This window comes from Fundulus heteroclitus, chromosome 11 (assembly GCF_011125445.2).
Source record: "Fundulus heteroclitus isolate FHET01 chromosome 11, MU-UCD_Fhet_4.1, whole genome shotgun sequence".
Lineage (NCBI taxonomy): Eukaryota > Metazoa > Chordata > Actinopteri > Cyprinodontiformes > Fundulidae > Fundulus > Fundulus heteroclitus.
Window position 1 is genome coordinate 17,565,035 of NC_046371.1, and position 25,811 is coordinate 17,590,845.

Here is a 25,811-nt window from a genome sequence, read left to right on the forward strand (position 1 = left end):
CAGCCGTTGGATAATGATAATGCATTTGGCCACCGGACCGGACTAAATTGTTCGGCGGGCCGGACAATTTACACTGATTCCTGGACGGTGACTACAAACAGAAAGAAACGGCCATGAACGCCGAGCAGGAGAAAAACAACGACTTACCTTTCTATCAACGTTTTTCCAGGCTTTCCAAGCCCTCGACACTCAAGCCAGCGTTTGAGCTGAACGTTGGTATGTTGTTCCACAGTTCTACCAGTAAAATGGGCGCCTGGACATCCTCTTGTGAAAGTTTAACAGCTGTAAAGTCGATCACATCGTTGTATCTGTTGCATGTGTAATGGCTGGTTGCTACGAGTGCTCTCACACTGTTTGCCCAACCTTAGCGGCAAGGGGCGTTGCTCATGAGATGGTGACGTCACGTGCGCGGTACGACATTTAGATATTAAAATCATACACCAAATAATATTCTAATGACATATTAAAATTATTTACCTGACTCCGCCAGATAGATTTGCTCCGCATATCCATCTGGAAACCTTCCGTTGAAGTAATTTTGGGAAGGGGCGAAAATACTGGTTAGCTGATTGGCCTATGTTGGTGATAGACGGGCCAAATGAACCAATCAGATTCGTCGTCGCTCGTAACAGAGCGACGACGAAAACACAACCACAAGCCAAGCCACTCTTGCTGCTGCAGGTAAAGGCTCGTTAGCTCAGCAGAGAAATACTCTGTAATTCCGATAAAACTTGCTCGATAGCCGCGCTAACGCTAGTTTCATCGGCTGAAGCCGCCATGTTGTTTAGACTGAACTGACGCGCTTCCCGTTGCGTCACACCTCAACCCGCCTCAAAGCCAACGCTGATTGGACGTTCGTTTGGTGAACGGCTCCAAATTTTCTTCAACGGAGAGTATCCAGACTGATCTGCGAGTGAAACCTTGAAAGCTCGCGAGATCAGGATGGTCTCACGAGGCTATAAAATTATAGCCTAATGATATAAAAAAAGTCGAGTCTTTTTCTCAATTTCCGAGTCAGAATGATCTGAATGTAGGAGTCCGAGTCCAAGTTCGAGTCATCAGTGCGCAAGTCCAAGTCAAGTCACGAGTCTCTAAATTTAGCTAAAGACTCGGACTCGAGTTCGAGTCTCGGACTCGAGTACTACAACACTGCGGGCTACGATTAGATTTGTGTGGTCTTTAAGTCCTGAGGCGGGCCTGTGAATCGTTCATGTCAAGATGATGAATGGATGGGGTCACATTGGATCAGGGGCCTTTTGGAAAACAATCATCACTCAACACACCTGGCTGCTGCATCCAAGGAGGTTTCTTTAAGCTTTATCATAAAAGGAAGAAGTCATGGATCAACTCTGTCCCAAGGTGCCATGAGTCTACCAACTTAAAAAACAGCAAACATTCCCATTTTTACTTGAGAAAAAATGGAGCAAATACTAGTAGTTAAGATAAATGATGGAAGAATGGTGTTACAGAGCAGTTCCCTCTGCTCTCTGTGTTGCTGGCAATAAATGAGGGCTATTTCTCTGGCTGCTGGACAACATAAATTAGGGCTAAACGAGGAAAGGAACATGTCAAATTATGATACTACAACTGAAAATTGCAATGATAATATCGACTACGATTAACCAGCACTCTCCTGACCCTTTTCCTCTTTATCATTACACCATGTACCCACCACTCTCAATTCCATTCAGGTCAATTGAGAATTACTTTATTAATCCCAAAGAGAAATTAAATGTTGTAACTCATATTTTAGCAGTTTCTTTAACGAGTTGTTGTAGATGCTGATGGCTGTAGGCAGGAAAGATCTCCTGCAGTTTGTCTTACAGCATCTGACTGAAGACACTTTGTTGTGCAGAGCTTTGGCGTCCCTGTCAATACAGATACACAGATATGAGGATTAAGGGCAGTTAGAGTCCATCAAACTGGTCAAATGTATTATCGAAATGCGCTGCAGGAATACCTTAGACTTGGAATATAATGTTCTACTAAATACTGCAGCTTACCAGTCCTTTGTGAAATCAGACACTGATGAAATAATTGGATATATCATGCATTTGTAATGAAAACATAAAAACATGTATTTAGTAAACGTTCAACTTAAATCTAATTTGGTGTTTTTAGCATATTTTAGAAAATCATCTTACTTTTCTTTATTTGGATCAGAGTAACGTTCTTAATAGTAAGTCATTTATTACTTGTATTGCAACTTTGATAAAAATAAATCCTTTTACCTTTTACTCTGATCTGATTCCCATAAAAAAGATCCAGTTCAGCCATTTGCCTTCGGAAGTCACATAAATAGTAATTGGAGTTTATTTGTAAATAATTTAATCTCAGTATGAATGTTGCTGTGCTGCTGCCTTATTCAAAGTATTTCATTGTAAAAAGACGCGGTGGTCTCTGGTCATTCAGTGTGACGGATGCAGTTCAGCTCTCTCCTGACCAAAGACGATTAATGTCAGATATCAGACATAAATCTGGAGAAATCGTCCAGTGCCACTGTTGCTGTTACTGATGTCTTATGTGTTACAGTATGACACCAATCAAAGCCGGCAAATGCGCCTCAAACACACACAGCCTTGGTGGTGTGTGTATTCTACTAATGCCTGCTGAGACATGTTCGACACGTACCAAGGATCATATTGGGAGTTCTCTGCCCCATCTCGTAGTCAGACGGACACCCAGTTATGCCTAATTTTGCTAATTGTTGTACCAACTTCCTAATTTTATAGCTCTATATACACTGTGTTCAAACTATCTCTACTTAATTTATCATCTTCTTCAAATAATCCTGGTAAAATATATTGGATTTTGTGGTTGAAATGTAACAAAAGCTCAAAAGGTCTGAACTTCTTCTCCATGCCACTGTATTCAATGTATTAGGTTTTAGAAATGGTTGCTTATAGTCTTTTGTTATCTTTATGCAGGTTGAAATATGACTACAAATGAATAGCAATGAAGAATACTGAACATCTAGCTTTCAATAACCTTTTCTTGGTCTTTTATTTCACTTGTTTATTTAGTACCTGCAGTAAAAAAAAAAAGTTCAGTCAGGTGCAGGCTACCTGTCGAAATTTACATCCTCATCTAAATAGCCTGCTTAAATTTCAGCTGCTCGTGTAATTATCCAAAACACTGATGCCTTTTTTTTTTAGGGTCACAATGAGCCAATAGATATGGACAGGCTATTTTAAAGCAATTAACATAATCAGAAGCAGAAGGGAGAGTGTGCCATTAACTTTTCTGTGCTTTGGTTCAAATTCAGCTTATTAGAATTGCATAGCAGAGTGTCACAGTGTCCCCTCCACATTCTGATAACTCGGGATGTGTTTAAGAATAAATGAATATAAGATCGGTCCCTCTTGTCATGGATCAAAATTAATTTTGTTTGATTGAACTCTTAGTGAAGGTCATCATCTCGTTGCCTTCATGTAGATAATACTCGTACCCAGACCAATAAGGAGCGGATTCACCTTTCTGATACACTATTGAAAGCAGTTTTCGATAATTTGATGAAACAAGCCTTTGAGGGAGACACTTTGAGAGACTTAATCATAAACTGGTAACCATTAGTCTGGGTTTAAGCCACTAAAGAGGTCTGCATGACTCTAGTTCAGAGAGGTTGATGTTTGAGTTTAAATGGTGCTCCTTTGCTTTTCTTCTCTGCCTCCTCACAGTACCAGTGGTGAAGTCCACTTGGGAAAAAGACGCTGCTCATTTAGAGTACTATAGCGATGTGACTGATGCGTCCATACCCACTATAGACCTGGGAGTGCCCAATACTGAGAGAGGTAAGCTCATCCGCTGCATTTATTGTAAACAAAGATTAAAACAAAAGAGCACGTATAATAATTTCTACAACTCTATTTTCTGTTGTGTATGGGTCTATGACTTGTGATAGTTAAATAAGTTATCATGTCGGAAATAAAAATATATTCAAAAAAAGAGGAAAGTAGTCATGGCAAAGTCTTCAGCTCTTATTTCTTATTCATGAAGTGAAAATGTATTTGGTCATTTATGCTGTGAGGATGAAGTGGTCAGGAGAAATGTGTCTGCCGATACAACAAATTGGTATGCAACTCTGGGATTTAAAAGCCTTCTGGGGTGAGTCCACTCTTCCTGTAATTCATCACAGGGGTTAATGCTTACACAAAACTGTCTTTTGAAACAATACAATTTTGGGAACATTCAGGTAGACACAGTAATTTCTGTTCTTTGTCTGACCGCCACTGTCACTCGGCTACACACAAGCATCAGCCCACCTAGCAATTGTGTAATCAGAGCAGCCTTATTTATATTGGCAAACTGTGTAATAATTGTGCAAGTCTCAGTCTTTGTTTTCGAATTCATGAGGGTGTAACACTGCACACTAACATTACACTACACACATTTATCTGTCAAAATGTTATTCAGAGAATACTGTCATGAGTCAGTCTGCAGTTACGCTACCTACAATATCACAGAGTTTGAGCTTGGAAAGTCACTTTAGCTTATGCTGCACATGTAGTGGGTGAAAGGGAAGTTACATCTGTGATTTAAAATCAAACAGCAGCTGGTTCCAAACACTCTTTTGTTTTATTTAGCTCACACAGAGAAAAAAACGAGCTACAGCCAATTGTTGTTAAAAACATACATGTTTCGTTACCGATTAAGTGTGTGGTGTGAACATAAAATACATAATACTTAATTGTGTGTATAGCAAGTAAATAGAAAGACAGCACCTGCTAGTGAATTAATTCTCTGCTATAAATTTTACCTGATAAACTTTATGCTCACAAACAACACCCATGGGTTGCCTCTGTGGTCTGGCTGTTTACCACCTGCTAGTCCTGAACTGTTTCATCCATTGCCTGGAGCTTTGGGTTATTACTTTCTTCAAAGCTAAGATTCCAGTTGTTTCTAAATCACATGGAAAAGTGTTTCCAAAAGACAAAAAATTTTTTTGGTGAGTAATGAGAGATTTCCCTTACCATACCATGTTTATTGATTTAATACTTTAAAAAGACGTCTCATGGTTCACCAAAGGGCTGCACAACAAGCAAAACACAATACAGAAATACAAGTAATTAAAATCCTCAAAACACTGACATAACACAATAAAATCAGAATAAACAGAACAATCGATGTCATATTCACAGTGGTAAATGGCTTGTACCCCAATGCGCTTTACACTACAGTCAGTCGTTCACCCATTTATGCACACATTCACACCCTGATGGTGATAAGCTACATTGTAGCCACAGCTGCCCCGGGACAGACTGACAGAAGCAATAGCCCTTTTTCCACCAAAAGTACCAGGATTTAAGGCAAGGCAAGGCACATTTATTTGTATAGCACATTTCAGTACAGAGACAATGCAAAGTGCTTTACATGATTAAAATACAGGGAAAAAAAGAATAAAAGCAAGTAGGAATAAAATGTCGAAACAAAATGGAACATGGAAAAGTAGAAACTAAAAGCAAACATTAAAAACAGTTGGACTACAAAGTTGAACTAATGATGTTTCTGTCGAAGGCAATCCTAAACAAATGTGTTTTCAATCTTGATTTTAAGGAGCAATAAGTAAAGTTTCATTATTACATCTTGTTTTGGTCTACAGACAGTGCTTAAGCCCCACCTAGTGGTGAAATATTGCTTATTACTCCTTTAAATAGCTGGGGTTATTTTTCAACCTGAGGAAAAGAAGTCCCATGTAATTTGTGTGCTTTCTGTTTCCACTGATCTGAAAGGTCACAGAAAAATTATTTGAATGAGCCTAAGGACGTTTGGGGAAGTTGTCAAGAAAACTACACTACAGCTCCCGCGGTAACAAGAAACCTAAGACCAAACAAGCAAATCCTGACCTAGAAACCCATATTCTGGCATTTGTTCACAAGACCAGATGGAGAAGGCACAACTGGCATATGTCCTCTTCCTTTCGTCCATTCTCAATCACAAAAATTACATTTAATGTCATAAAAAAAACTGAAAACAACAATGACACGCATGTCTTATATATGGCGGGTGAGGGGAAGTCAGAATACTGCAAGAAAGGGTTCACCAATCATTTTCTTTACTCAGCGCATAACACCGCCCCTCAACAATCCTGGGATAATCTGATTTTCTTACCCTGATGGCAGGACTTTTCATCTGGGAAAGTGTGGACCTGGGAAATTAAAATTACTTGGATAGAATTGTCAAAACAAACGGAGGGCTTTCAAAATCCTGGGTAATGGCTGAATATCCTGGTAATTGAAAAGGGGCTATTGTATTTAAAGCCAAAGAGTAAAAGTGAGTTTTCAATTGAGATTCAAAAACATCATCTGAGGGATCTTGTCTTATGTGCAGAGGCAGCTTGTTCAGGAGTTTGCGAGTCACAACAGAAAACACTTAATCAATTCTCAATTTGATCTGTGATTTAACAACCACTTGCAGCATTCGCTCAGCTGACCTGAGGGATTATGATGGGACATAGGGGTGGAACAGGCTGAATAAATCTAGTTCCAGTTTCTTCAGCAGAGAATGAACTCCTGCATGCTTAAAGTTCTGTGGTACCTGGCCTAATTTCAGACCGCTATTAATTATGTTAAGTAGAAAGGCTCCCAAAGTTAGAAATAACTCAGCAGTGGAAGAGGAACAGTGTCACACAGAAAGCCACTTAGCTTGGTACTAGACCCAAACTTCTCTAGACTAGAGAGAGAGACGGGGTGGAATTGGTCAAGCAAATCTGAACAGGATACTAGATCTGGGCTTCAAGATATTGTAGATCAGGGGTCCCAAACAGTTGCAGCTCAAACGTCATAACAAAGGTTATAGAAATAAAATTTAAAAATAATTTGAATTCAACTGCAATAAAGTTACACACCTTCACAGCAAAACCCAAAGAAAGATCGGTCACACCTCCATAACCTGAAACATCTCTGAAACAGAGCCCCTTCGAGTGGGTTCACGGACTAAACTCTAATGATCTACCCGTGAGTGTTCTCACTTTGTTTATTTCATGTATCTGCTTCTAAATCTGAGTCTGATTCACAAGTTTACGCCGCAAAATACAAACATGAAGAAGTTTGATTTGATTTGTGTCCCATGACGAGCGAGTCAGCGAGCTACACTTTGGTAGAGCAGCACAGAGTAACAATAACAGAGCGCTCCATGAAGATGTTATTAATCAGAGGAATAAAAAGTTATTTTCTGATTGTTTCACAGCGGTTACATCCAGCAGGTAAACACGCTCTCCACAGCCCCTCTGGTTTTCCTGTTTGTCTGAATATGTGCTTAAACCGCATCTTTAAAATTAACTGCACCTGTCTGAATCACAATGAAAAGTATTACAGCTCTGTGCGTGAGCATAATCAAGAAATCGCGTATATCACCGCTAATTCCCCCCAACAGCAGCGGTAACGGCAGCGGTGTGTGCGTGACATGCGCGTCAGTGCTTGTCACCGGTTCAATCGCGGCCCCATGAGCAGCGCTCTTTGTAGGCGCTGCGCGATTGATAGAGACGGTCACTCAATTAAATCTTCCTCTCCTTCTTCATCACTAACTTTCCCCTTAGATGCCTCGCCTGCCTGGCAGTTTCAGACAATTGAGCATATTTGCGAGAATGATGGAAGCAGAGACCACCAGCCAGGTGCGCTTATACAGCACAATGCGTATATTTCATCTTAAAATGAAGCGTAGAAGAAGATTTATTTTAAATAAATACATTTTCGTGTGAATATGACACCCAAGCACCAGTCCGAAGGTTTGCTGCTAACACTTTATTTTAGGACGAACAGAGCAGCTATCACCCCGCCAGTCCCCAAAACCACCACTCCTCCCCCGGAAGCCACACATTTCTTCCGGTATGACCTCAAAACAACCTAACTTAAAGAAACAGTAAGTGTGCAACAGCACTTAGCAATAAAGTCTAATATGGATCATTACAATACATTTTGTTTATTGATTAAATTTACAGTTTTTGATTTTAATCTTTACAAAGGAAAGGTTTATTTACACATCTTTATGGTGTGGGGGAAAAACACCATCAAACACCGCCATTACAGTTTTCAGCTCCACACTTTGGGAATCCCTGTTCTAGATCTTGAGATCTAATATTAACAACTTAACTAATGTCAGTCCACAGTTTGACAGCATGGTGAAGGGAAATGAAATCAAAGAAAACATGCATATGGTCAGAAAAGATAGCCAATCTCCAAAATAAGAACAAATTATTCTGGGGATAAAACCTGTCTGTCCACGTTCTTGGGTGGCACCACTGACAGACTAAACAAACTTAAATTAGTCTAATAAATTCAAGTCCTAAACGAGCAGATTCTCAGGAGATTAGACCTGAATATTAAAGTCGCCCACCGGTAAAATCTGGTCAGATGTTGATACAAAATCAGCCAAAGACTGAAAAATTAGTTAGGAAGCTCCTATTCAATTCTGGAGGCTGTTAAATGACTGTGCATAGCAGCAGGGGAGAGCAACCCTGTTCAAATAAGCAAAGTTCAAAGCTTGGATAGTGGGCTGGTGGTGGAAGCTGCCTAAAGTTAAAGGCAAGGTTAGACCTTGGAAAATTAAAATATGCACACCGGCAGCAGTTTAGAAAATGCCCTTGACTCACCAGGGGATATCCAGGTCTTAGTTAAACAAAGTCAAAAGTCTTATTTGTCACCAATCTGGTATTCGCTAAACCCAGCCTGATGGATACTGGCTGCAGTATCTGCAGGTTCTGCTCCAGGAGTGTATAAAACTGACATGTTGGATGAAAAGTAACTAGTTGCATTTACTCTAATTAAGTACAAATTGTGTATACTTTGTACTTTTTAAAGTAGTTTACAAAAGCTGAATGCTTATTTGTATTTGAGTATGATTTCATTTAAAGGCCTGTTAGGATATCAACGAGGTACGGTGAAAACGGTAACAGCCCCTGTGTGTAAGATTTACACACCGGCGCACCATATAGTGGTGCACTAAATTAATTACAAACTACCTCGCCGTTAAGCACGTAATGATTACTACCGGAGCCGCGGCGTACCATAACTGTGACAATGTCAACATGTCCTCCATGTATTTGGTACCAAACTACTGCTAATAGCTAATAGCTTTGGTCATTGTGTAAAATGGTTTTTGGCAATGTTGCCAAGTTCGCTTCTTTTTCTTCTTCTACTAAAGTCACCTGTAAATTCCATGAGTCGCCTTTTTTTTGAGGGGCGGGGGGCACTCGTTTCTGAACATGCAGTTGCTTATTTGGGCTCTTTAAGCAACTTTGAACACTAGTAAAGAGACTCGCTCCTGCTGCTCAGCTATGGACACGCTGAACCGGCTGATATCACTCTGCCCCTCCACGTACACACCTAGACGGAGAGGGAGACGAACTACTAGGAACCTACTCTGCCAGGATGACAGAGTAGTTTCTGGACTATGCTGTTCTGTTTCTAACGTAATGGCAAAACAAACTACACTGTTATATTGAGTTAACTTTCCTGTTCAGCAGAAAGCTTACAACCTTCACATCTGTTTTGACTCCCTGCTCCCTCATGAATTGTCTCCACCTGGTAATAATTGCTGTGCCGTTATAGGCTTTCGTTTTCTCCTGGTTATTACTCCATTTTCTTTTCTCTCTTCCCTCTTGCTGAACAAAGTGTATGGATGGTCCTCCATTTCAACAGAAAATGGCAAATAGAATGATCTACGGTCGTCTTTGCATGTTTTATACTCCTCCTCCACCGACAACATGTCGTCACATAAAAAACAGATAGGTAAACGCGTATGGCTGACAAGTTTGTCCCCTTTTTGCTGCTGAAATCGGAAATAGTGACGCCACATGGCTACTATAAATAACTAATTCTAAGTTATGAGAACGCTTTAATTTTTTATGTGATGTTATTAGACTTTATCAGAATATGTATTTATTAAAGCAAAACTTGATTTTTGCTCATTAAAAGCCAAATTAGTTACACCCTTAAAGCAGCACAATGTAGCTTTTAGCCACTATGGGGTGCTAGACCTGTAACTTCCAGGTTTAGTGCCCCTGAAGGCCAATGGCAACACTGAAATGTCCCAAAATTAAGCAGTCTCCCTCTGTGTTTTACAATCTGATAGCAGACCATTGGACCAGCAGACTGAGAAGTCATTGAGTTACTTGTAAAGACTATGCCAGATTCACCCCTCTAGATTAAATCCTACATCAGAGAACCAAAAATATATCTGATCTGGTAAATGTTAGCAATTTTTCCAACCCTCTCAAGGTACATAGGCGAGTTTTTGAGAAGTGAATCCCCCACAGAGCATCCATATATGCCAAGTGCTGTATATTGACCTGAAAAATAATTTAATACATCTCAATTTAAGCTTATAGTTGGTACAAAGCGTATACGGTGCCACTTCAAGTATTTTACTGTTACATTTGAAATCACATCCATTACTGAGTAGGAATAAAAAAAATAACAGCAAAAAAACATTAGAAGCGATGACAGTGATCTATTGGCTGGTTTTAAGCTCAGAGTTATCAGATCCCAACATAGAGGCACATCAATCAGATGTTAGTGGTGCTAGAAAAACTACAGTTGAAGTTGACCTCCAAGACAAATAAGAAAACCCATGGCCATACTTAAGGGACCAGTTTAACTTTTAAGTACAAAATGGCAACAGATTTTTAATGCAATGTGAATTCCGTTTCCCTAAAGAGATCGAGTTATCTCCATTTTGAAATTCAGCATTGAACAAGTGTGTGGAGGTAAGTAAAAAAGGTTTTAGAGTTTAGTGAGAAACAATGCACATAATTTTTCTTGGACAGCAGTGCATGACATGCTAATGCTATTTTTTTGTTTTCATTTATTAATGTGGTTAGCATGCATAATCTAAATGTAAAAGCTAGCATTATTAGCGCTAACCAGGTCGCATCTAATTACTGCATGCAGGAGTCAATAAGTGGGCAGTATATGGTTTATGTTTAAGACTATTACTTTGTAAACATGCTAAATGTATATTGCATCTTTATAGCAATATTTTAGCAATTCATGTAGATAATATCAGTTTTATCTGGTACTTTTGGATATAATTAGTTTTGGCTAAAGCTGACAACAGAGGATCAGATGCTTAGTTTGGAGGCAGCTTTATTTAAAACTATTAGAAATGCAGGATAGTAGATGCATTGGAAAAAAGATGGGATGAAGATCAGAACTGCCAGGTTTTGAAGAAGAGGAAAACCGAAAACAGACAAGCTTCATAGATGACATGAACAAAGCAGAGGGTTTGGTGTGACAGAGAAGGATGTTGGGATGGCTCCTTTAATTAAAATCTTTTTGAGACCAATATCTCCTCTCTTCCTTTGTGAAATGCACGCAAGGGACTTTCTTCTGCTCATAAAAAGAAGCTAAAACTTTGACCTAAAGTAAAATTATAATGAGGTACTTTTTACTTTTACTGCAGTAACAATTTACATGGGTAACTTTACTACTATATTTTGGTAGTCTACTGCAAGCCAGACACACAAGCGCTGTCCTTCCTTTTCACTTGACCTTTTTGAACAATTTCAAAATTGATTGCATTGTACATAGATCTTATTACTATGAAATGACTGGAAAATTAATTTGTTCCTTCTCGTCTCGTTATTTGCCTGCGATCCAGCAAATCTGCTTCAAGTTCTCTTCTTACCTCAATCATCCTTCAAGGCTTTGCTTTTAAAGCCCTGCATACATGGACTCTCTTGATCTTTAGCTGAGCTTTAGCCCACCTCCACCCCATCTCCTCCTTAGCATTCATAGACTCCACCTGGCTTCCTTATCTCCTCTGGCTTCTACCACCAGTGGCTGGACCGCGGGGGGAGGACTTCACTAATCCTAATCCTAAAATAAGATTTCATGTCTTCTGCCAGGGTCCGAGCACTAAATAACTTTCTAATTTACATCAAAAAATCTTAATAATAATTGCGTCTTCTGTCTGTGTGAGTCTTTCCAGGTTGAAATGCAATAAGTACAAGTGAAAAGAAAATATGAAAATGTAATTAAGACATTTTGTTATTGTAATTATTCTGCAGTTACATTAATAGTAGCATTAATTTATAAAGCAATTGTATACCTAGTTACTGTTGTATTTTATTGTAATATTTGTACCTTGGCGCCGTTTAAAAAGGAGTATCCGTCAGTGAGCATTTAGAGGATTATTGATAATGAAAGAATAGAAAATAACATTAATATCTAAGTAAATGAATAACAGTGTACAAAAAGACATAAGGGAGATGAGTTAGTTGACAAGAAAATCTCAATGCGATAGTTTGTTTTTTCAGAATGATGCATAAAAACATAATAAAAAAGAGGAGACCTTTTCTTCCTTGAGTTACCCTTGATTCCAGCATGCGTCCATCAGTGTCCATTCCCCTGAGTATTAGTCCATTGACACAGTGGGGCAGTGATGAAGTGCCAGCTGCTGTGCACCTCCTCGATCCTTTCTGCTAGTCTCTCCATCCCATTTTCTACACAACTTTTGTAACCTTGCTCTTCTAGTTTATTTTTTCTATTATTTCCACAAAGTCTTATTTTGAAAACGTTCTTTGGCTCTGTTTGCCTGACATTAACACAAAGCTTGAATGAGCTGATCACAAATAAACCAGTTTACTTTATTTAGATATAATTACACACAAGATAGACAGTAAAAGCACTGTAATTGCTGGCTCAACTTTTGCAATGTCTCAGCCATAGGGCCTTTTTCAGCATTGTTTGCCAATCAAGTAATTTTATTTTATATTTCACAGACCTGGTTTTAATTTACATGAACAGGAGGTAGCAAAGTGGTCAATTGGTTAATGACTAAAAGTTTAAAGGGAATTTTTCACAAAACACAAATCAGATTTTTCACAAGGACATACAACCTTAACCTTAATATTACTTCAGCTTCCTCAGATTGGTATTGCTTAGTTTCTGATAAAATAAATAGTTAAATAACTATGGAAGGTTTTTCTGCCCTGCGGTTTAGTTGCATGTGAAGGCATGCAGATAATGCTCCAAATGCAGATAAAAAAAACCAAAAGACACACTATTATGTGAGTGGTCATAATGTTATGCCAGATCAGTTTATGTGGTGTTCTAAGAGCCGGCCTCACAGCAGTTTCATGAAACTCTCCATGAAACTCTCCAACATTTAAAGTTGCCTTTGTGTGGCATGGACCAGTTTTTATAATCACCGAACTAAGTTATAAAGGAGCAGGTGCAGGTGAAAAAGAGAGTGCACACCAAAAGCATATTCATAGATCTATGCATGGTAAATGAGGAAAAAAGTTGTAGAGTTGCATTCTAGGTCACTGTAGAGCATGACAGGAAAATCAGAAGGAAAATAAAACTGAAATTGTTATTTTAATGAGAGAGCTTATTGGATTTAACGGGCATCAGAAGATTTTTGCCATTATGTGGAGCGACTGCTCTGTCAGTGTTTTTAAATGTACTTTTAAACAAAAAGGTGCATAAAACAAAATCAATTCCTTTTGGATTAAACCACAATGTACACTGATTGCAAAACACAGTACATGCAGTGTGACTGCAAATACACCATGAACATTTTCTCCTCGTTAGATCCTCACATGACCGTACTTCTCACTTGCCACCAGCTTGATGACATGTCACAACTGTCTCATGTGACGCTCTGATGGTATTCATAATTTTAAAACCAAACATGGCAACGTCTGTTCTCAAAAGTGTGTGTCTGCTTTCTCTTTAAAGGACATTGTGGGAAGACGTTTGCCATCATGAGGCGTTTTCTGAGCCAAGCCGTGCCGAAGGTTGATTGGCTCCTCATTGTTGATGATGATACTTTAATCAGGTAATACAGATAAGAGTTATGGCTTATCCTCAGTTTTATGGATTTAAGTGTTATTTGAAACAATATGGGAAAAAAAGTCACATAACTTTACTGTGAGCATTATATTTAAGAATAAATCCATTGACATCTAAAACAGAAATGGATTATTGGTTTAAAGTGAACATTTTTCCAGTAAGTTTTTAGACTTGGCTGGATGAACTCAGCCTGGGTGTTTATTGTCTTGTGTGGTCCGGGAGTTGCTTGAATGTTGGGTTGGGTGCTGCATTGTAATGTTTCTTGGGTAGGTGGGGCTGCTGGCTGCTTTCCAGAAAGGGGTGGGCCTTTGTAGCAGCAACTTCAGGGCCTCTCAATTATCATTACTGCATCCCTACCAAGTGAGCCATGTGCTTTCTACGGAGCCCCTAAAGGGACATTGAAGGGGGAAAGAAATCAGAAAAAATACACTGTTACTTTTCATTGATATTAAAGATGGCAGCCCAAGAAGTAACTGGTGCCCATAATGTCCATCTGGAGCACACAAGAAAGTAAAAAAAGAATCCCTTTAATGTTCTAATAAAGGGACTCCAGACGTTGCGCTTGTATACTTTGTGCAAGTTTGTGCATGTTATTTGCTCCTGATTACAGACGTTTATTAAAAAACAAAAAAGAACTGTTTTGTTTGTGAATGAATGACTTTTTACGTCCCCTTTTGGATGTGTGCAGAGCATGCATGAAGTTTACATTGTTTCTGTTGGTGTCCTCATCATTGTTTATTTTTAGTTTGCCCCGGCTGCGACATCTGCTGCGATGCTACGACCCAGAGGAAGCAGTGAGCCTGGGAGAAAGATACGGGTATGGCTTGATGCAGAACGGATACAGCTACACCACAGGAGGAGGAGGGTATGTGTAGATGTTTTCGTTCTGAGTCACAATGCTCCATTCACTTGTCTGTGACCAGTGAAATCCAAATTGTTCTGGAGGTTAATACATTTCATATGATTTTTTTTTCTCCGCCTTCAGAAATAAATAAACAAAAGAACTACTTCTAAAATAACCCCCAGCTGCCCTGTTGGAAGTCCTGTTCCATTGATTTAAAAGCAGTATCAACTCACTGGGAAAAACAAAGTTTCACCTATAATAGATCTTGTAGAGCTCTTTAAGAAGTCTGACAAATAAACTTTTTTTTTTTTGTAAAACAAAACTTACTAAAACTAATCAGTAATATCCAACAGGTTAAAAGAAAAGAGGCATCTACAGTAAAGCCCATAATGATTCAGTCCTTTGTCAGATTTAGGTATAAAGTGATATTTTAAACTGACCGACATGTTTTCTCTGACTGAATGTAATATTAAACTTTTGGAGGCCCAGCCCAAGTGCTGACTAGACTGCAGTAGATGACCTGTGGAGGGAGTTAAATATTAGGGTGATGTTGAGACAGCATCCCAACCTCAAAAACCTGGAGCTCAAATTAAAGATACAGTTTCAAAATAAATAAATAATAAATTTTATTTATTAAATAAATTTTATAAATAAAATCAGAAACTCAAGCGATTGCACATAAAGTTCTGATCCACAACCAGAAGCCTGGGCGTTTGAGGGTCCTGTCGAGTATCTTAGGTGTTCCTAGGTCTGCACCCTTCTGGACAGCGATCTAAGAGGTTTTTCCTGGAATCTGCTGTAGCCACTCGCCAGGTTGAGGGTTCCAGCTCTAAATGCATGATGACTACTAGTATCACTGAAGTCTTGACTCTCCACAACTTCTATATTTGATCTTTCAGCCCCTTGGTATTTCTCGAGCTTCTTCTTTATGTAGCCGTCACTTAGGATTGCTACATCTATCATTACTGCATTCTTTTCTGCTTTGTTCACGGTCTTAATGTCCAGTCAGTTAAACATCACCCATTTATCGGCCTGGATTTGGATGTACTGCTCACTCTCTGTGTTGCCTCCCACATGGACTGGCTGACCTCTAGCCCATTCTCTGCACAGATGCTGCTCTGCGTGGTTGCTGCCAATTGATTACGGTGTTCCATGTACACTTTACTTGCCAGCATCTTTTACTAAGCTGTTATGTACTGGACAGTTCCAGCCCTATCTTTGCACAGCCTGAATCTTGGTCCAGTCTGGTCTGGTGTGGGCAGGGATTAATCTTTCCATCATGGTTGCTCCTGGTCCTTCTCTTGCACTTTCAGTTTTTGCTACCTTTGTCATTCATTCAGGAAGCCATCTTTGTGTGGTATTCCAGCATCTTTGTCATCTCATCCTGGATGGTGGTTCTAATACTGTTCAAACCTCGGCCTCCCTCCTTTGTTATAGTGTACTGCCTCAGGGTGCTGGACTTTGACTGAAATCCTTGTTACATTGTAGGGAGCTTTCTAGTCTTGATATCAGTCTTCTCCTTCTATCTTCTCCTTTGGCTATGTTAGTATTCCTGCACGGTATGTGGTGACTGGCAGAGGGTCTGTATTGATGACTTGGACTTCGTTTAGTATTCAGCCGCCTTCTCATTGCCTGTATTACTCTTTTTGTAGGTGCTTTTTTGTGTCACAATCTCAAGTTCAGAACCAAAGTGCAGACAAACACTTGGGAGCAGCATGATGAATTTCAAGGTTTTAATGATAAGAACAATAAACTTACAGGACCAGGATGAGGTGTACAGGGCATGGAGGCGGGTAGCCAACAAAAGAACCCAGTGACAAATGAAAACATAGGGATTAAAATGAGCAGAGAACAGGTGCAGGCTATTGGCTAAACAAGGAGTCACAAGTGAAGGGGGTGAACTAAGTAACAGGTGAGTAATTAACAGGGTCAGACACGGGAAGAACATAAAAAAATAACAGAATATCCTAACTAAATACTCAATGTACAAATACGCACAATAAGATTAATAATTAAAGACTGCCAAAACAACAAAAATCAAAACACAAGCACCCAAGGATCATGACAGGTTGTGGTTGACTTTGTTGCGGTCTCTTCAAGGTTGACAATTGGTGGTGGGATCCAACGGTATTTGTTGCTGCCTTTAACACCGCCGAAGTTACCATGTCGTAGTTCGAGCCCTTTGGTGGCTCTGCTTGGATACCATACTTATTGTAACCAAATTACATATTGATGTCCTTACTGTATATCTTTGTCAGATCAATCAGTGAGTCAATGTCTCGCTCATTCGTGTTCAAACAAGATTAGTTGATTCAAGTAATCTTTGATAAAACCTAATAGGACTGTTCTAAATACTTTATGGCGTTTATATTTAGAAAAAAAAATTAAAAGCTCATTAAATGGTACAGAACAGCAAAGAAATTATTAAAACAGTGGGGAAGGCCATTGGAAAGATCTGAAACCAATTCTTAAAGAATGAATTAACAATATATCTCGAAGGAGGTGAAACCAGGCCAAACTAGAACACACTAAGCTGAAGCGGAAGAGGAGAGGTTAAAGATTTACGATTTATCCCATGCCCTGTTTGCATGGGATGAGCATTATCTGGGGACCCCATGTAATAAATAAATTACCCCTCTACTTCTGTTTTTGTATGTGGCGCATTTGCACGTGATGAACTTTGCTGAAATCTAAGGACATATTCCAGATATGATAATGCATTGCGTATGGCATAACATCCGCCATATAACAGAAGGTTACAAACAGAAGAAAATGATCCTCACCATGTTAAATGCATGTTGTCATCTACCATATGCATCTGATATTGCTCCTCATTCTCTTCAGCCTTTTCTTTTTGATGCCTTACTTTAATGGGGCGATAGGGTTTTGCCGGCCCTGGTTCCAAAAGGATTTATAAACACTGCAATGCAGCCTCTGTTCTTCGCCAAAAGCAAACAAAAAAGCACCCAGGAAACAAAAATCCCCCTAATCAGGTATTGGATCTGGCCCATTTCATTGCAAATCACAGCGATGCCTATTCGCATTGGATTAGTATTATCACAGGACCTCGGAGTTCAGCAAAATATAGCAGGTAATTTGCTGGGCATTTTTTACTTTACAAATTACTGACATGGCCGACTCGCACGGGATTAACAACACAGACGACCTCTGAAATCTTTACAAATTGGATGCGGTCCCTAGGTAAATCTAATCCTGTCAGGAAAGGATTTAAGAATTTAGGTCTGAGTAAACCCTGTGTTTCTTTTTCTATTGGGAAATAACCTTTGTTCTTACAAAACGTTATGTTAATGTGCAGGATCGTACTAAGCAGGACGGCGGTGTCCAGCCTGCTCTCCAGTGGCTGCAGCTGCTATAGCGATGATGCTCCTGACGACATGGTCCTGGGGAGGTGCTTCACTTCCATCGGCGTTCCCATCACACACAGTCCGCTGTTCCATCAGGTAGAGAGCGTAACATGCCAACAGCCTGTTATCGATTTGCTGCTTTATTAACATTTCACGCAACACAACCAAGATGGTTATGGTGTTTAATTCCCCACAAGATTAGATAATAGCATACATCCTCAATGAATGGCGGCTCTTCCTTATGTGACAAACCCCATAAACTTGCAAAGAAAAGATGTTTGGTCCTGAAAGTCCCATCAGCTGATGCTGTGCGTGACATTGTTTTTATTACTTTTTCCACCAAGAGCGGGTAATTTTCAGGCTCAAACACTCACCCTTGTGACTTCAATAGAAGCCACCGTAACGGTATTGAGATGAACTATGAACTATGGACAATGGAGCAATGAACTGATTTATTGTAGTCATGAGAAACCCCCACACAGGAACAATTTGGTGTCCACTGTGAGACAAACCTTTTTTTGTGTGTGTGTGCTCTATAGGCCCAACCGGATGACTACTCGGGGACACGGATTGGCCCTCAGCACTCAATATCCTTCCATAAGCACTGGGGTATAGATCCTGTCGCTGTCTACAGAAAATGGTTCAAGGACTCGCACCTAAGAGATGAACTGTGATAAAATCTTGACCAGAATATTTTAAGGAAAATCTAATATTGTGTCTGTCAAAATGCTGGAAACAGGTGCTGAAACACAGTAAAGCACATGGATAAGAGTTGAACTTTTTCACATTTTATGACAAAATAGGGCGTGATTGTGAAGTGGAAGGAAAATTATACATTGTTTTGTGATGTTGCCTTCAAGCTCCTTTATATGATACCCATATCAGGGTTCGTATGCTGTCTGGAAAAGTGTGGAATTGGATTCTCAGCCGAATCGATTTGGTCGGCAAGCTCGGCTCTTCTTCTACTACACTGACTGTAACGCTAACATCCGCGCAACCCTCTATTCTCCTGGTCTATTTCTTCGTCCATTGCTGGGGACGATCCCATAATCCCAGCATGCACTTTGCACGCTAAACTGTGAAAAAGGATGAAACAGCAAACGGGGCTTAGACTGAGCTCTGAACGGACAGTGCAGCGAACGCATTACTCAGCCCATTCAGTATGGACTTTATGTGTCAGCATGAGGAATCTCTTGCGTGTGCTTGTGAAGTCAGGAAAACGTGTGTGTGTGTGTGTGTGTGTGTGCGCTAACTGAGTGGGGCTTTAGAGCTCTGTGCATATTTTAATCTCAGTATAAATTCAGATGTTCTATGAAGGACCCCAGAGGATTTATAGAGCACCTGGACGGCCAAACAGCTCTATGAAGACCAAGGGACACTGCAGACATGATTAAACTTGCGGAGAAGTTTAAAGCAGGGTTAGTTTATAAATCAATATTCCAAACATTGAATATCTCACGTAGCACTCTTCAGTCCATCCAACCAATCCAAAAGGGAAGGAGTATGACACAATAGAAGGAAAACTGAAGATTTTACGGATGAAGATTAGGCAAGGAAGCAAGCAAGAATCCCCTGATAACTTTGTACCATTCCCAGCACTGACAGCAGCATGCTGGTGGCATACTTTTCTTCAAAAGGTCTGGTTATAGGATAGCTGATTAGACCTGATCAGAAGACGGATGTAGGGAACAGGACGATGCTAAAAGAAAGGATTTGCAGCTGTAACTGCAGTGAAATGCAATTCTTCAGAGTACATACTAAGGGTGGGCTGAATATAACTGCTTGTCACACTTGATTAGATTTTTATCGATCAAACTGTTTTGGAAAACCGCATAAAGTTTACCTTACACTTCACAATTATGCATTACTTTTTGTTGGTCTGCCACCTTATATACTTCCGAACAAAACACGTTAAACGTTGAGTTTACAAACTGACAAAATGTGAAAAATTCAATACCTGTGCAAGGCACTGTAAAAATAGAATATTAATGTTGTAAAGGTTAAAGCATTATTGCCTATGTCTACCAGAATTTTAATTTAAATGTTTAATGCAAGAACATTTTGAAAGAAAAACCCATTGTTCATGGCATTTAGTTTCTTGTTGCTAATTAGCTAGGCTTACACATTAGCTTTATGGTTGGGTCAAATCACACAATGCTAACCTTTTGCACATTCAACACATTGTCTGTAATTATAAAAAATACCCAAAATGAGGCTGGCTGTGTATGTGGCAACCTAACTGGCCAAATATCCTTTAAAGGTTCTGTACATTATCAGTATTGTGATATCAAAGGGTTGGTTTTACATAAGTTACTCAAAAGTCTTTCTTAATGTTTTGTTATTGTAATAAAACTCCCTGTGTTAACTGTTTGTCTAAAGCTATTTGAGCAGATAACATGATATATTTTCTGAGTCTGATTACCAAAGACATACAGTTATTAGTTGCATTTGTGAGGATTCATTTTTTATTGAACAGCTACAGTGCTGTCAGACAATGTGATATGTTAATAAATCTAATACCGGAGTGTTTTATTTTCTTAAGAGAATATGTGTTTGTGTGCAACTACATGGTAACAATTATTGTGCAGAATTATCACACTATTCAATCGAAAATGAAAAAGAAAATTAACAAATTTGGGAAAAGTAGACATTCTGATTTTTTTTTTTTTTTTTTTACAACTGGGCTCACCTGATTAAACTTCTGACGCGTTACTCAGAAGTGTCGTTTCCACAGCCCGGATATTGAACTGTTGGTGGTATTTGTCCACATTATTTACCCAGAGAGTTCAGCAGTGTTATCTTGGCAACTTCTTATGTTCCACATGAGATGTTGCAGAAATTGCAGGTAACATCATTAGGTCAGTTGTTGCTAAGCTACAGACACAACACCACAATGTATTTGCATCTGGTGATTTTCCTCGCACCTTACTCTCTGCTATACTTCCAATATAACAGTTTTCACCTGCTCTACTAGCGAAAACTGAATATTAGTTTTAAGCAAATGTCAGGGATTCATACATCTCTAAACCAAGACCTCCAACAGGCAAATCAAATCACAGTCTGGGACCCATCTCTGCTCTTCCCTCAGTTCAATTCAATTCAATTCAATTTTATTTATATAGCACCAATTCATGAAACATGTCATCTCAAGGCACTTTACAAAGTCAAATTCAATCATATTATACAGATTGGGTCAGATTATACAGATTGGTCAAAAATGTCCTATATAAGGAAACCAGTTGATTGCATCAAAGTCCCGCCAAGCAGCATTCACTCCTGGGGAAGCATAGAGCTACAGGGAGAGTCGTCAGCATTGTCCATGGCTTTGTAGCAATCCCTCATACTGAGCAAGAATGAAGCGACAGTGGAAAGAAAAACTCTCCATTAACGGGAAGGAAAACCTCCAGCAGAACCGGGCTCAGTATGAACGGTCATCTGCCTCGACCGACTGGGGTTACAGAAGACAGAGCAGAGACACAACAAGAGAGACAAAAAAGCACAGAAGCACACATTGATCCAGTAATCTGTTCTATGTTAGATGGTGGTAGCGGGTGAGCCGTATTCTCTGGATGATGTCTCAGCTAACAGAACGCCAGACCAGGTGTACCCACTATGAAGAAAAATTTAAAAGCTGAAATGATGACAAGCAATGCAAAACTGGAGAACAGTAGAACTCAGTAGAGTGAGAGAAATATACCCTGATGTCCTCCAGTAGCCTAAGCATATAGCAGCAAAACTATAGATGTAGCTCAGGGTAACATATGCCACTCTAACTATAAGCTTTGTCAAACAGAAAAGTTTTAAAATTAGTCTTAAAAGTAGACAGGGTGTCTGCATCACGGACCAAAACTGGGAGTTGGTTCCACAGGAGAGGAACCTGATAACAGATGGGGGAGGCAGTTTTCCCTGTGTTGGCCCCTCTGGGGCACCTTTGCTTGTGTGGTCTCTTTGGTCATCTGGGGTTTTGGTTCCTCTGGGGCCAGGTCTTTGGCTCCTCACAACCACTATTGAGCATTTTTCTTATGGAAAGACCTTAGATACACAAGGTGCAAGATTCACTTCTATACAGAAAACCCCGATTATTATCTGTAACTGTCACTGTATACATATTGTATTAAATAATACTGTATATTCTTCAGTGATGGTATCAAGGTGTTGTTTGTTTGTACCTTTAATACTTTATGTGCTGGTTTTGCTGTTCTTTTTATATCTCTCTTTGCAGGCGTAGAAGCGGACTCAGAGGATGTTATATTGCTTTATGATTTTCTGATGATTCAGTTTTTTTTCATTTAATTTTAAAAACATGGGCAGACCAGTAAAACCTATGAGGAAGCAACCAGGTAGACATAAGAGATCTGAATGTATTTAAAGTAAACGGGTCTTTCAGGTTGTCAGACAGCAGAGCCCAAAGAAATTCACAAAATAGATCATCTGGCCCAGAGAAGAAAGTTTTAATCCAAGTGGCATTTGGCAAAAAGAAAACAATAACTTAATTCAAAAGTTGATATTTTTATCTATTAATTTTATACAAAAGCTTAAAGGAGCATATCGTTGGTTCCAGAATTTTTACAGACGTATGCCACCTCTGGTGACAACCTAAAATTACATCTGTGTTGTGCACGTGCATGGGATCAGAGGAAAAGCATCTCCCACTGCAATTCCACAGGTCTATTGTTTAGAGACGTGTTGTCTTCTGAGGTAAGAAAATTCTATATATTTAAGTTAGCCCATGTTCTCTGGCTAATGCATCGATTATGGCAGACACTCAAAAACGTAGCCAGGTGAACGACAAATCGCTCTCTCGTGAACTAATGGAGCTTATAGAGGCATCCATTAGTTAAATAGAGGATAATTCATTTTACACATTGAGCTATTTTAAGGGCATTTATGGGAAATAAAATATTTAACTTACAAACTTGGACTATGCACCTTTAAGAGAATTGTTGTCACCCTAATTTTTTCATCAGAATGACTTGAAAGACTGAAAGTATGTTACCTAGGAACTTTGAAAATTGAAAACCAGGAAATCCTCTAGATCTGGAATGCATTGACTGAGTTAATTTCAGTTTATTTAATTGGTACCAACTCTGACTGAGATCTAAAGGAATGAGTGGTTCATAAGGGGTTGACACTGCCATAGCCTGGCTAAGTCACTAAAACAAATCCAGGATGAGCCTTGCTCTACTAAACCTTTATTGCCCTCCTGTCCCACTAAACCTTTATTGATAAAGGTAGTCTCATTGAGAAATTAGTTCTCATTTACAATAGAGATCTGTTAAACGCCGGAAAGCATTTTATTATATAGCAATGAACTGTTTTCCAGATTAAATATGAATGCTCCAAATTTGTAAAGCCTTTCCCCCCCCCCCCGTTTCCCTAGAGGTATGGATTAAACCAAGGAGAAAGTCTGTTCCAAATAATCACCTTCTTTTTCAGAGGGACACTATTGTCTGTTGCTATAGTGTTTTCTGTGCTTCTGGCTGCATGGATAGATAGGAGATAATAGAAATTACACCCACAAGTGAAAAGGCTGCATAAAATTGTCAAAACCTATATTTTTTAGGGAAATGCATTTGTTCTTGTAGAAAACCTTCTTGCCTGTCCCAGTCATTTCATCCAAATTGTTTATTTAAGGTCCCTTTCTCCTCGTGGTGTTTTAGCGCCATGACGTATTCCTGGGACCTTTAAACTGTTACCGTCACCTCAGTTCCAACCAAACTAATAACCTTAGGGGGCAAAAGGCAAAAATCCCTTAAACCATATCTGTCAAACTCAAGGCATGCAGGCCACATGTGGCCCGCGCATATGTTATCTTTGGTCCACGTGATAATGTCTAATTACTATTAGATCTACCTCACTGGTATATTGCACGCACTACCGTAATACTACAAGTCCTGCAATGCACTGGCTGTGAGTTGGGAGAGCGTGAGGACGTTCCTTATGGAGCTACTCAGCTCTATTGTCAACTTCCAACAGCCCCTCTCACCAAAAAATTGCTAATCGAAAAGTGGACTTTTTAAAACAGGGATTTTCAAGGCAGAGTTTATGTTTGCGGATGTAAAGGACAAAATTAAGCCGTGTACAAACAGTGTTGGACGAAACTACGAAACGAGGCACCACGACAGATACGGGCATCTAGACATGAAACAAAGGCTCCAGAAGCCAGGATACGTTTTAAAATGTCTGGTGCCACTGCTGTGGTGCAGTCTGTGTTTACAAAAGCTAAATCACAAAGAGAGGCAGCTGTTAAGGCCAGGCTTAATGTGGCCGCAGAGGTGGAAAAATCAACCTGGCCCCTTAAACGATGGGGAGTTTGTCAAACACTGCATGATGAAAGCTTGTGCTCTGAAAAAAAAAAGGCAGGCATTTTTAGATGTGAGCCTGAGCCTGAATCACCGTTGCTGACCGTGTTTGTCAGTCCACAGCTAATCTCTGATAGCTCGTGGCAAAAGAAAAAGATTTCATTGCACACTCCTTTGCCGTGGATGAGAGGATCGACACTTTAGATAGTACCCAGCTGTTAGTTTTCATTCATGATATGGACTGAAGCCTGTGTACAACAGAGGAGCTTTTGGGGTTACGATCGATACATGGCACAACTATGGGGAAATATCTTTTAAGAAGTGTCCAGATGTGCAAGCCAAATGGGGCTACTTTGGGAGAAATTGGTGGGACTGAAAACAGATGGAGGGCCTGCAGTGAGCGATTGAGCAAGTGGATTGGTGGGAAGGATCCCAGAGAAGATGCAGGACGGATTAATCAGAGCCAAAGGTTTAAATCACTGCTAATTATAGTCTTTTCTGGAGGCGTTAAGTTCAGAACATGGTGACTTGCCCTGTCACATAGGGGTGCGGTGTTTAAGCCAGGAAAAGGCACTGAAAATATGTTTGGGTTGCGTGATATGTGTGAGTTTGTGGAAAACAAAGGCAGAGACACAACATAGCTCCGTGATAAAAGGTTTTTGCGTGAAGTGGCGTTTCTGTGCAATATCACCAGTCATCTTACTGCACTCAACAGATGTTCAGGGATGGGGCCGGGTCATCACTGACACAGCGTGTATATATATATGTATATATATATATATATATATATATATATATATATATATATATATATATATATATATATATATATATCATGCTATAGTGAGAGCTTTTAAAACCAAGCTGCTCGTCTGGGAGACTCAGATGCTGCCAGAAAAACTTGAACCATTTTCTCCCAAACTATGAAGAAGCAGGTTATTTCGGCCATTTTCCCAACTATAAAGTTTGCTGGAGGACTCTGCGTGATTGGTGCACATACTTTTGAACTTAACAGGTTTTGAAATAATTGACCAGGCTTTTGAGCGTTTGTTACTGTATATCACCCTGAGACTGAGTTTTCACAGAGCAGCAAACTGAGCTACAGTGCAGTCACAGTGTTGCTTTCTTTTCTCTTGCTATTACAGTACATTTGATTTTCTTTCTTCAAAATTAATTAAGGAAAATGTCGATTTAAATTCAATTCTGATTCTTCTTATTTCATTTATTTACGATTTATGTTGTTTGTTGTTGCAATACCCTAAAAGCTTTGTTGGTTTCAGGTTCCGGATGAGCAATTATTTGAGTAAGTTTTCAATAAACATTGCATCAGTGACCCACGCCTGTCCTCTGGATTCATCTTTTGTCAATGTGCCTGACTCTGCCAGAGCGGTGAAAGCCAGCCCTCCCCTCTACCAACCCGCTGTGACGTCACTAGTCCTGCAGCCGCTGCTTGATGGCTCCCCAGCGCACCTAAGGAATCACTTGATGGAACTACGTTCTCTGCCTG

The 25,811-nt window shown here is 39.6% G+C and overlaps 1 protein-coding gene across 1 annotated transcript in view; it reads left to right on the top strand.

Annotated features, from left to right (window-relative positions):
* b3glctb (beta 3-glucosyltransferase b) overlaps window positions 1-20,543 on the top strand; it is a 48,216-nt gene extending 27,673 nt beyond the window's left edge. Inside the window, exons 10-14 of the mRNA XM_021324615.2 lie at window positions 3,678-3,791; window positions 13,680-13,779; window positions 14,539-14,658; window positions 17,954-18,098; window positions 18,542-20,543. Coding sequence (XP_021180290.2) covers window positions 3,678-3,791; window positions 13,680-13,779; window positions 14,539-14,658; window positions 17,954-18,098; window positions 18,542-18,676 — 614 coding nt within the window. The 3' untranslated portion in view covers window positions 18,677-20,543. The remainder of the gene's footprint in view (window positions 1-3,677; window positions 3,792-13,679; window positions 13,780-14,538; window positions 14,659-17,953; window positions 18,099-18,541) is intronic.
* Window positions 20,544-25,811: the final 5,268 nt, after the last annotated feature.